The 12,085-nt window shown below is 36.3% G+C and overlaps 1 protein-coding gene across 1 annotated transcript; it reads right to left on the reverse strand.

Annotated features, from left to right (window-relative positions):
- Positions 1-3,586: 3,586 nt before the first annotated feature.
- On the reverse strand, positions 3,587-8,580 carry LOC113775103 (transcription initiation factor TFIID subunit 7-like). The gene is made up of 6 exons (XM_027319847.1): positions 8,551-8,580; positions 8,253-8,372; positions 5,286-5,419; positions 5,073-5,192; positions 4,538-4,607; positions 3,587-4,135 (listed from the first exon to the last, which is right to left on the reverse strand). The coding sequence occupies exons 2-6, from the start codon at positions 8,368-8,370 to the stop codon at positions 3,972-3,974; spliced, it is 606 nt and encodes a 201-aa protein (XP_027175648.1). The 5' UTR covers positions 8,371-8,372; positions 8,551-8,580; the 3' UTR covers positions 3,587-3,971.
- Between the last annotated feature and the right edge of the window lie 3,505 nt (positions 8,581-12,085).

Raw genomic sequence — 12,085 nt, forward strand, 5'->3', positions numbered from 1 at the left:
TTCGAAGGCAGTTTAACTTCCGCCGAGTTCTCAATAGTTTAATTGGATCCATCCCCATCCCCATCCTCATCCCTCCCCCAAAAAAAGCTTCAAAAACTTTATCCATAGGGTTTGTTTAGATGTCTCATTTTTTCAAATAATATTTCGCTTGCATCGTAAACATATCTTTCAACCTACTTTTATATTCTCAATCACCTTTTTATCTCATATACATCACATCATAAAAAATGTTACAATAATAATTCTAAATAATGTCTCAAATAATCTCCCATCCAAACGCATTATGATACTATTATTTAGTGGTGAACATATTTTCTAGAATTCCATTAAAGTACCTTATTCAGCAATACAGAAAATTAGCACTCAGATACATATAAGCACAAGCACTAGTAATATATAAATATATGTAATATATACATATATATATATAAGCACAAGCACTAGTAATATATATATATATACGTATATATTACATATATATAAGCACAAGCACTAGTAATATATATATATATATATATGTGTATATAGATATTTATATCAATACCAGCCTCAGCAAATACTCTAATTTTATACTTCAAATACTCATTTCTTGACTTGTGCTACTAGTCTACACATGCCCAAAGTTACCCTCATTGCAATTTTCCCATATCCCAATGCCAACCACCGCTCCAAACTCCAAACAATTGCTCCCTATTTTAGTGCCTCCACGAGCATCATGCCAATTATCCTTCCCAGTTGCTTCTCCCCTAGTTTTAAAGTTTGGTATTCCCTTCCCCACCCTGTTCTATCATTAGGCTGTCAAGGAATACTTAATATAATTCATGTTTAACGCAGCAAATCTTATTTGCAAATACGAAGATGATACATACAACCACTCTTCTCCTTTCTTCGAACTCTTGGCATCGGATACGGATTAAGGCTGGATTTAACAACTTGCCATGTGAGGTTCAATGTCTAATCACCAAACCTAATCAGCTTTTTCAAGTAGGTTTAAGAAACCACATGTTTTCCACTCCTGTTTCAGTAAAAGTCAATGGCATTGGAGTCTCCTCATGCGGACATTTCCATAGCTGGAAAAATTCTGCAAGTTGCTCCCCACAAGAAGCTCTCCCATGAATGGGAGGATTTTGTACCATGCTGAGGAGTTTGACTTTAAGCAAATTCTCATAGGATGCCTCATTTTTTACACCCTGTAGACTTCTAATACCACAGAGTCATAGCAGTGTGCTGAACTAGTAGTCAACCACCAAGTACAAATCAATAGATTTTAAGTACTGGACCTGTACTGACAGCTACAATTCAACATGGACTATACATGTACATATTTATATGTATACAAACATGTAGACACACTAAAAAATAGGGAGCAACCCTGTAAAAGTTATGAACTGAATACTTGTGATTTTGCTAAAGGTATATGTGCACTTCAACTTTCTTTAAGGTTTTCTATCACACAGTCAAAGCCTAGGTGATGATTTGTTTAAAAGATGCAAAAGCCAGGATGGCTCTGGGGATATTATAAAAAGAACAATTTGTACTAGTGTCCAAGCTATTATGCAGGGATAGGTTAGTGTAAGCCAATCTGGTTAGGAAGAAAACCACCTGCGCCTGCCAAATTCATAAACCACCCATACCATAATGCTTGTTTACTTCATTATTAAACATGAATTGATCAACTAGGGGGGTTAGACTAAAAGAAATGGCAACTACAGATCTTCTTGATTCCTATGGATCAGCTTTTTAGCACCTGCAACCCTGTCAGTGCATGGAAATATGTTCTTCCACATCTTGATTTCTACCGGCATTATCAGGAAATGGCTGTTATGGGCTTATTCAGCACAAGAGACTAGAGAAATTGCTGGGAAGGAGCCTTGACAGCAGAGCACTGATTGGACTATTTAAGCTTACTACCACATAGCTCGTATTGGCAAATAAACTCAAAAATATTCAATGTAGCCAAATGATACAGCATCCTCTACTTGGAACAAAAAATGCAACAATGGCACAGGAAACTGGTTAGGGACTACATTTTTTTTTTGTCAACATGATAGATACCATGCTACAACTACTCCTATGCTACACTAGGAGGAAGGGAGAGGACCTAAACAGGTCCAGGGGAACCCGCTTAGGGAATACATGACTGCACAGAATAGGTGGGAAATTCACATTCGAGTAGAGACATTAATAATCCAAATCAAACCTAGTCAACAAACCAGCATCTGCACCAAATCAACAACTTGCCTAATGGATTGCATATTCAAAAGAACTTCTATTTGCCTCATAAGATGAGACTAGTTATGAGGATTGCCTGAAGAATGCTATAAAGAAAATTGATAATGCTCCCAAAAAAAAAAAGCATCAAGGAGAAACCATTTTGGCAAATCAGTTGAACCTTTGAAGATTTGCAACTGCTTGCATTAAGACATAACATGTTCAACGAATAGGTGGTCCTTCCACCCGCCGCGCCCCCCCCCCAAACAACACAACCAAAAAAAAAAAAAAATCTCGGTCACTTTTACTTTGTCATTATTTTGTAATCTCCAGGTCCAGGGACAGTTACAAGTCATTTTATCATTCCTTTGGGTCTCTCAATTTCCACTTTTATTGGCTTCATTTCTTAAGCTTGTAATTTCCTGCAGGAGTTCCACTACCGTTAGCACCCCTTTTAGTACTCCTTCAGCTAATCTCTCATTGTTTTTGCACACTATACAACATATATTAACAAGCACTAGTGGGTGGAAAATTTGCATCCTTTACATCTAAAGTCTAAACTAAACTCACCCAGCACAGAAAATCAAATCTTCTAACACAAAACTCCGCAGAAAGAGATAGACTTCATTCTCCCCTTTTAGACATCAAAAAAATGGGAAAAGACAAGTACGGGAGTGGCAGAGAGCATGAGCTATTAAATAGCCATATGTCAAGAGCAACTGTTCTATTTTTCGACAAGTTGCTCACAATAGCATTTTGGTTTCAAAGGGTTGTCTTGGACCATTTTGCGTTGCTCTTTTTCCATCAACATTTAGGTAGATTCCCTAAATGCAGATGGAGAAACCAAGGTAAAGAAATAAAAATGGCATTATCAGCACAAGCCAATATAAAGAAAACACAAAGATGACATCAGCCCACAGGCTACAGCATCCTTATGCTTCCTGACTAATTGTTTGTAACAGATACTATTGATGAACAATTCATGCCAGACACTACAAATTTAATTCTTGGGAATTCGTGGAAGAAAGATGGCACAAAAAGGACCAAAAGACAGGCACATCTGGAGGAGGCACATCTGGAGGAGGCACATCCATAAACTAGAACATTAAGATCCTCAGTCATCATATCATCATATTCATATGTTCTCTACAATCATATTTCACACTAAACAGCAAGTTTATTATAATAATCCTGCAGACATACCAATAACAAATCCCTAGTTAAGATCATTTCCGGATTGAAAAAAGTTTAGTACTGTGACCTTTGGTGGAAGTATTTTGTTCAAACCACAACCATATATATCAACTCGCTTCTCTTCCACTAATCTCAGATTGTAGATTACCTTTCAATAAATACATCTAGAACTCTGATAAGATAGTTTGAAATGAATTTATGAATGGTGCATGCATATACACTATGGGGTCTGAAGTTTGGAGTCCCTAATCTGTATATTGTGTACTCCCAGAAACCAAACTATCAATTACGACAAAGATTGCCCGCTCATTAGATCTAATTAGTGTATTGATATATACAACCTATCCAATGTTTGAAATACCACAGAAATGTTGAATCTCAGGTAGGCTATCAATACCACAAGATCCAAACAGGGCACACACATAAAACTACTAAACTTCCTTTAACTATAAACCCTTAGACATAAAGTTTTGATGACGAACCATGACCTTACAAGTTCAATTTGCAAATAGTAGGTCTAACCACCAAGCAGAACCAGATACTCAAGTTTAAATGAAGGACCTCCATCATATTGAATAATCAGACTCATCAGAATCGCTTCTGTCTGGCTCTCCACCAGCTGTCCCAGCCTCAGGTACGTCAGGCTTCTCTGGAGGCTTAGGTTCCACCTTCTTACTTGCATTACGAGCATTTTCCTCGCCATCTTCCTCATGCTCAACGGCCTCAACATGTAAGTTAGTCAAGGAATAACAACAATAAAAGTATACACTATGAAGAAAATCTATGTGAGGAATGCACAGCTTCACAGTATCCATGAAATTCCACAATCCTCCCAAGGCACAACTGTAAATATCAAAAGAAGGCGGAATTCTGAATTCCTTCTTCAATTGATGCGCATGACCTCCCTGCTACATCTAACAGTGAAACGAACAAAACAAAGTATGAGATTCGACAAACAGCCAGAAGAATGAAAAGTTATCTTGACAAGTTAAGGTTCTAATATGCAAGTACAACAACACGATCATCTGTGCCAGTATGAACTAAAGAAAATTTAATAAGTCGCTCAAGTCTCAATAAATCCACGAAAGCTGACTACGTCAAGTTCTGAAAGCCAGAATAACTGGAAGGATATCAATATTCTCCGCTGTTCCACCAGCCATAATGTTCTGCAAATCTTTCTCAGCACGCCGGACCAGCTCGGGCTGCAAAATGACACACATGTATCATAAGTAACTCAAATAAATACCAATTTAATATTAGCACACGATGTTTAACTTGTATACCTACCCATGCAGACATGTCTACAGTTACAAAATATGTAATAGACACTTCATGCCTATGAACAACACTACCTAGGGGCATGGGAAAAGCCGTTACGTGGCACTATCTTACAAATTGTTTTTTCCCATTGTAGGCTTTAATCAACTGTTATTGCTTACTCTTAAGAGAAATTTGAAAGGTAAGGTGATGGCATCAGATGGAAAACTCATGCGATAGTCTCATCTATTTCTGTCCCTTTCTGACACCCATTGCAGCCATAATGTATCATTGTTTGTGTGTCTGTCTTAGTTGTGCGCATTTTTGTGTGGGTGTCACAGAGAGAGAGAGAGAGAGAGAGAGAGAGAGAGAGGATACTGGAAGAAGAAACAGTTCACAAGGCCACATACATTTAGATCTGGTTCTCTGCGGAACCTTCGCCTTCGAGCATCCCTCATCGGAGGGGTAAGGCCATGTCTGTACTCCACCTCATCTGGAACACTGTCACCTTCCTCCTTCACCATAATCATCTGCAAGACATCACAAATTTTACAAAATTGAACTAGGAACTCTTCAGATGCCATGTATGTTACAAAGCAATAATTGGCAAGCTGACAGCATACTTGACCAATGTCTGCACTTTTAATCAGCACGCTATCATCATAGGTTTTGTATGACTCCACAATGCCAGGTAAATCCAAAAGAAATGCAGGGAAGTGATCGTTTCCTATTGAAAATGTGCCACTTCTCCCATCCTCTACAAAAATATCAATCAAGCCCTCAAGAAGAAGAATGATGAAGAAAATAAAATTCATGTCAACCAACTACGGATTCAGGAGGACTTTTAAATGCTGGCAGTGCAACAAACAACATGTACAACCATAGTAACTCATGAAATTTCACAGAAATTCGTTAGCTTTTGTCCACCAAGTCTAAAGTGGTCCAAGTCTAATTTTTCATGCTGGGACAGTTGACAGAAAGTGTTCATTCAGATGCAATTTCATCTGTTACATTCAGAATCTTGAATTTGTGTGATTACTTGGACTAACATATGAATAATGTTTCATCCTCATTGTTCATGATTAGACAAAGTTGTGGGTTCACTTGAACGCATTTTGAACATGTATAACCCTCAGTGAAGTTGAAAGACAATGATTCATCTCATGATATCAATCAACTCTGAATTAACCTTAGGGGCTGATTTGTTTCCATTTGGGAGTCAAAATTGGATGGGAGTGATATACTACAGAATCAGCATTGGTGTTATCAAAGCCAACAAAGCATTTGATTGAAAATTTAGGAATTGGTTTGAAGTCTTTTTTTCCCCCCTGAAAAGTTTCCTTTATGACTCCTATTTCTTAATTCTTTTACCATTTTTCTTCCTTCTCCCCTTTCCCAGTAGCAATGACCAATCTGCCTTCCCCTGCTCCCCACAACTAGTGCTAGACTACCACCAGCAACCACCACAGCTATCTAAAGAGGACAATTTTACACAATTCAACTCCTTTTTGTGAAAAACAATCAAAGAGAAGTCATTGAAAATCATATAAAAGAGACTAACAATAACGCCAAGGGTGAACCACGCCTCTTCAACCTCCATACTACACAAAAAATAAACACCACTCAGCTCCCTAGACCTCCTACATCCATACAATTTCCAAAAGACTACAAAATAACTACAAACAAAATAATCCAAGTCCCAAGCTTGAATCACAACCCATGCTAGATCCACCGACATCCAAAATAACAAATTTATTTGTAGATATCAAAATGCTTCTTCCGCTACATAAATTGAGAATCTACTGAACTGTTGCATCTTTTCAAGCAAAATATCAATGGTCACTACAGCAATGTCACAACTAGTGAAGAGCCATGACAAGCAAAAAACAAAGAGCTAGAGCTATCAGAAGAGGGGGAGGGGGAGAGAGAGATTACAGGGGCTGTGGGCATAAAGTGAGGAGTACAGATGGAAAAAGGATTTGTCTCACAGCCACAAGGATGACGGAAATTGGAAATGCTGTTTTTCTGACTACCTTTTGTATTTTATCCATGTATTTTCTCTGTAAAATTAGTCTTTCAACATCAAGTATGGGAATAATTTCGAAATTGCCCCATTTGCATATGTCCAGGAAATGAAAGCAACATACCAATTCAGATAAAATCCTTCCAAGCACCAACAATATGCATCATTTAAATATATACCCATTCCTTGGCTCATACTCCTTTACCAAATGAACCTCATATTGGTAATCTGATTACATTACTATTCCATCCTCCCACTATTGTCCCATAAAAACTGGTTGTGGGTTAAAGATTTGCATATTTGTAACCAGATTCTCATTTTAACATCTCTAACACAGATGAGATCTTCACTGAAAAGACATGAATCCTATTTCAATTGAACTGATACTGTTTATGGCAGTTTAAGTTGCACATCATGTGTATTCACTTTCCTGCTTCCCATTTTCCAAAAAGGTTTAGAAAAAATGGTCAAGGGCAAACTTCAAATATAAGAACAAGGTCCTAGAAGAACAACCACCGCTCCAGATCAGGTTATTAGTTAAATAATTTAGTGTGCACCATATACTTCTCTGTGTGTGTAGAGAGAGAGAGAGAGAGAGAGAGAGAGAGAGAGAGAGAGAGAGACGGAAAAGATATCATGCATCATTCAAGAGAATCAGTGAGGCTAGGGATAGAAGAAAAAGAAGCCTAGTTGAGCCTCGATATCTAAAGAGAAAGCAATATAACAGAGAACAGAGCCAAGAGTCAGAAGCAATTGGTGGCCAGATGAATGTGCAGAACAAGTTCCTTAATCTGCTAACTAGCAAATTTTTTCCAAAGAGTTATAACTTGAGACCAATAGGAACAGCAGCAATAAAAAAGAAGGTCCAACAATATCCTAACATACATTGCATCTGCCATTCTCTGATTTTCTGTAACCTTATCTACTAGGATGCTCAAGGACACTGATGAAAAAAAAGAAATCACCAAAAGCTCAAGCAACTAAATTGGATTCTACATCCATAAGCTGGAAGTCAATAGGAAAGAGTCATTATACACATTGTATAAAGGACGACTAAACCAAGTTTGAGGTAGATAAACAATCCCTTTTGAAGACACAAGTGGCAAATAAGTGACCATCTTTTAGATTAAAATGACTACTCAAATCATTGTTCAGCGAACCAATCAACCACGCTGTGAGATTCAAAAACATGAAAAAAACCAAATGAAAATATACATGCAGGTGTGAGTAAATTAAACAGTGCCAACACTAACATTGATGAACATCAGGGAACAATAGATCGAAATAAAGTACAAAACACTACAAAAATGGAGGGGCAAACAGCTCAGCTGCACCGACAGAAGCAATATCAGCAGTGAGAAGAAAGTATAAAAGCTCCAAAAACATGATTGACATGACCGCATAACAATGTTCAGCAAAGGTTCTATACAAACTAGTCAAACCAAATAATTAAATTGCACTTATTCCTATTCAAAATCCTTTCTTGATGCTTCTTATATAAACTCTCAATTGATTAATTGAACACAAATTTAAGAATAGAGATGGTTAAAAAAAAAAAGTCGCTCACCGGAAAAGGTTAAATCCAAGGACTTGTCATCAGAAGACGAAGATGCGTTTTCGCTCAAGAGCCGGTCTATCCGTTCAGCTACCGAAGGTGGAAGCCGAAGTATAAATTGCTCTTCCATGCCTGCATACCCAACAAAAAAAAGAAGGAAAAAATCAGCTATCGCAATTATTCGAATAGCTTATATTTGTGGCTCATTGTTCTTGATTTCTACCACAGCAAAGAAAAGGGGAAAAAAAAAGCAAGAAGAATTAGTGTAAAAGAACTGGTATCTGGATTCAGGCACCCGTTGGTCAGTTACCTGCAGAGAAGGGTAGAGAAATATGGAGGAGGGGATGAGAATTTAGAGGAGCAAGTGAAATTAATAGTTTGTAATTTTAATTTGAAATAATATCAGAAACCTCCCCCGAGGTTTATCTTAATATCACTTGGTGCCTCTAAATATTTAAAAATATCACTTATCTTCCTTATTTTTAGAATTGTAAACAAGTCTAGTCGAACCGAATATTTTATATGTTGAGCCATGTTTATTAATCTACTCAAACAAGTTATGTTCATTCGATAGTGTCCAAGCTCTAAATATATGTTCGTAGTCCGCTTGTCAAGCAAAATTCTAGCACAAATTCGAGTTCTAGTTCAACTTATTTACCATAAATGAGCCATTCGCAAACAATTAGGCCCATGTCCGCGAATGATTAAGCCTGGAATTAGGAATTAGGAGTACAATATGAACTATAAATTTTGTGAAATGACAATTAGACCAATATTCGTGAACAATCATTTAAATTCGCGAAAGAGCTCATGTTATTTGATTACTTATCGAACCAAAATATTTGTTTGAACTCGACTCATATAAAATTTCGAACGAACGGTTAACGAACGAACAAGTCTAAACGAACCGAGAATGAGTCGAGCATCTTAAGGAAAAAATCAGCTATCTCAATTTTTCGATTAGCCTTTTTTTTTTCTTTTATCTTTTTGGCTTGTCGCTCTTGATTTCTATCACAGAAAAAGAAAAAGAAAATAAGAGCAAGAAGAATTAGATGTAAAAGAACTGGTATCTGAATTCAGGTACCCGTTGGTCAGTTACCTGCAGAGGAGGACGGCGAAGAAATATGGAGGCGGGGAATCAGAATTCAGAAATTACATGAAATAACCAAACCAAAACTTGGCTAGGGAGAGGGGCATTGTGGTCCGTGCACCTGCTCTTGAACGATGGGTCATTTTACAATGTGGTTTACCATGCCGTAGAAATAACAGTGTGACGAAAAAGGAAAAAAAATCCATGAGATTTGTGAATTGTGATGTAGCACATTGTAGGTTATCTCCTTCAATACATTATGATTCACAGCAAACAAAATCTACACTTTTAGAGATGTTATATTCAGGTTTTGTTTTTCTTTTTTTTTTTTTTTCTTTTGCCTCTCTCACTTCTTCCCTATGCAAATGACCGAAAGGATAATTCCTCAAGACTTCTTGAATTCCTCAAGACTTCTAACTTGCAACATTTTTCATCTTACCGTTCAGCAGAAATGCAGATAGCCAAATTGCGGAATAGAGATGATTGAGAGCCATTGTTTGGATACACATTCGAAGCTCAGCAGATCTTCTATGGGTACCTTTACTAATATTTCCTGCAAAACATCTTCATTGTTGGTGAGTTCTTCGACTTGTGAACTGGAATTAGGCAATTCATTAAAACCCTTATCAGAATAGCAGTCTTTGAGTTCAGGAACAAAAGCTGGATGTGCTGGGTAGGAGTTGGAATCATCAGTAAATGTAGATTTTTCACCAGAATCTGTTTTTTAAATCAATTTACAGATGCACTATTTGCATTTTATTCCTTTTTTTTTTTTTGTTTCTGGGATGAGGAATTGAATTCCACTGGCCACATATCAAATGACATGTTATGCAATCTTGTAGGAGCAGTCACAGTAAAATATGTATCCTGAATAATATGAAGAAGTACAATTCTGTTCATCTGAAGGAAGTCAATACCAACATTTTGATACCAGATATTAATACCATGTAAATGCATATAAAACTACCAACTCAAATAATCTGAAGAAGTTAATACAAACGTCTCTTCATTCTGTATGAAATTTAAAAATTGTTGTTTCAACCCAAAAATTAGCAGGATGAATTACTAAGGGTGATTTGTTCATCTTCATTAGCTATAGTAAGAGAATGATATTTTCAATGGGTTTTAAGTATTTGTCAAAAAAGACCAAAGATTTAAGATCGTTTAGGATCAAAATATTAAGGACAATTTCAGTAAAAACTGATTTAGTAGACTTCAAGGAAATTAAAAAAAAAAAAAAACTGAAGAGCAACAGAGGACCTCATCTTACAATTTGGATCTTTAACAGTTGCCATTGCAAAGAAGTACAAAATAACTAGCCAGCGGAGAACAATTGGCGGTCAAGTTTTTTTGCCAAGTCTGTCTACTACGAGTTTTTTAAAAACTTTAGTTACAGTAACCTCAAAAAAATTTTTAAAGTTTTTAAACTATACGCTTTAAAATATTCAAAAATTTATACATTTCAAAAATTTTTTAAAAATTTCTACAGTAAAATTTTAGACAAACACCAAAAAAAACTTACTTGTCATAAAGTGGAAGTATTCCATTTTGTATCCAAACCAACATCTATCTCATCATCTATGATTAAACAATCTAAGCATCCAATAATGAACAATCTAAGTATTCATTAAAGATCACGAAAATTGATCATTTAACAGGTCATGCCAGAGAATGCACTAAGCCAGAAAAATGAAGTAAGAAGGAAAAACTTGTCATTTGCTGTAAGAAGGGAAAAACCAAATATTACAATTAGCATATGCAAGAAATGGCTAATCTGCCAATTAATCCAAGGCTGTAATTTAGGCTTTAAGTACCTCTTGATGATCGACCTCCTGCTTATTAAGAAGTATCTGATTTTGTTCCCAGTTATTTCAATTATCGTAAATACAACCTTGAATACCTCTGATTTCCTCGACCAAATGGGAAATACTCCAAATGGGAATGATAAACACATGCAAACAATAAACAGCCTTAAACCCATAAAACTAATTGAGCTACTTTGGAGAAGGCAGGAAGTACCCTGGGAGCTTGGCAATCAGGAAGAAAGAAACGAAAAGAGAAGAAATTCTTGAACACTGTGGAGGGTTGAAAAGGGACCTCTCTCTTGCTAGAAGAGCGCAAGAAGACTACGAGTTCGGCTCACTTTGTGGTTTGTTGAAGATTTCAAAGGACTCTTCATTAATGTTTTAGTTGTTTACTGCATTTCCTCCCCACAGCACTTTGTTAAAGCTACAAATTGAATATTTATGTTTGGATTGTTACGGTTTTGTTTCGAAGTACAAAAATGGTGGCATGGGGCCTCACAAAAAATTAATTTGGAGCTGAGTGTTGTTCACGCTCAATTGAGATTCAAACATTCATTTAAGACAAGAAATGATTGTCGGCCCGGTGTCATTCATGTCTTCTCACACAAAGGAGGACATAAAACTCTGTTTGTTTAAGAGAAAATGGTGTAAGAAAGTATGTCACGGGAAAAGTGAAATGAGGTGAGTAAAGGAAAAGAAACTACAATTTTCTCAGATGTGTTTGGCTAACGGGAAAATAATGCAAGAAAATATAAATTCTTATGTTTATTTAGCTGAAAAATCAAGAAGAAATTGACTAATGCGTTTGTTAATAGAAATATTCAATATTGAACTTCTTCATTTCTAGTATTTAATATATATATATATTAAAGTTGTTTATCTCAAAATTAATCACATTCTTTACTCACAGTGAGTAAAGGAAAAGGAAATTAAAATTTTCTCAGATGTGT

Source organism: Coffea eugenioides, chromosome 1, assembly GCF_003713205.1.
Source record: "Coffea eugenioides isolate CCC68of chromosome 1, Ceug_1.0, whole genome shotgun sequence".
NCBI classification, from domain to species: Eukaryota; Viridiplantae; Streptophyta; class Magnoliopsida; order Gentianales; family Rubiaceae; genus Coffea; species Coffea eugenioides.

What these genes read in the sequence shown, in the direction of transcription:
- LOC113775103 (XM_027319847.1), bottom strand. Translation starts at nt 8,370, where the DNA reads ATGGAAGAGCAATTTATACTTCGGCTTCCACCTTCGGTAGCTGAACGG. An exon ending in GCAGAGAACCAGATCTAAAT is followed by an intron (nt 4,608 to 5,072) that starts GTATGTGGCCTT and finishes GTCATTTTGCAG; the next exon opens with CCCGAGCTGGTCCGGCGTGC. An exon ending in TGGAACAGCGGAGAATATTG is followed by an intron (nt 4,136 to 4,537) that starts ATATCCTTCCAG and finishes TGACTAACTTAC; the next exon opens with ATGTTGAGGCCGTTGAGCAT.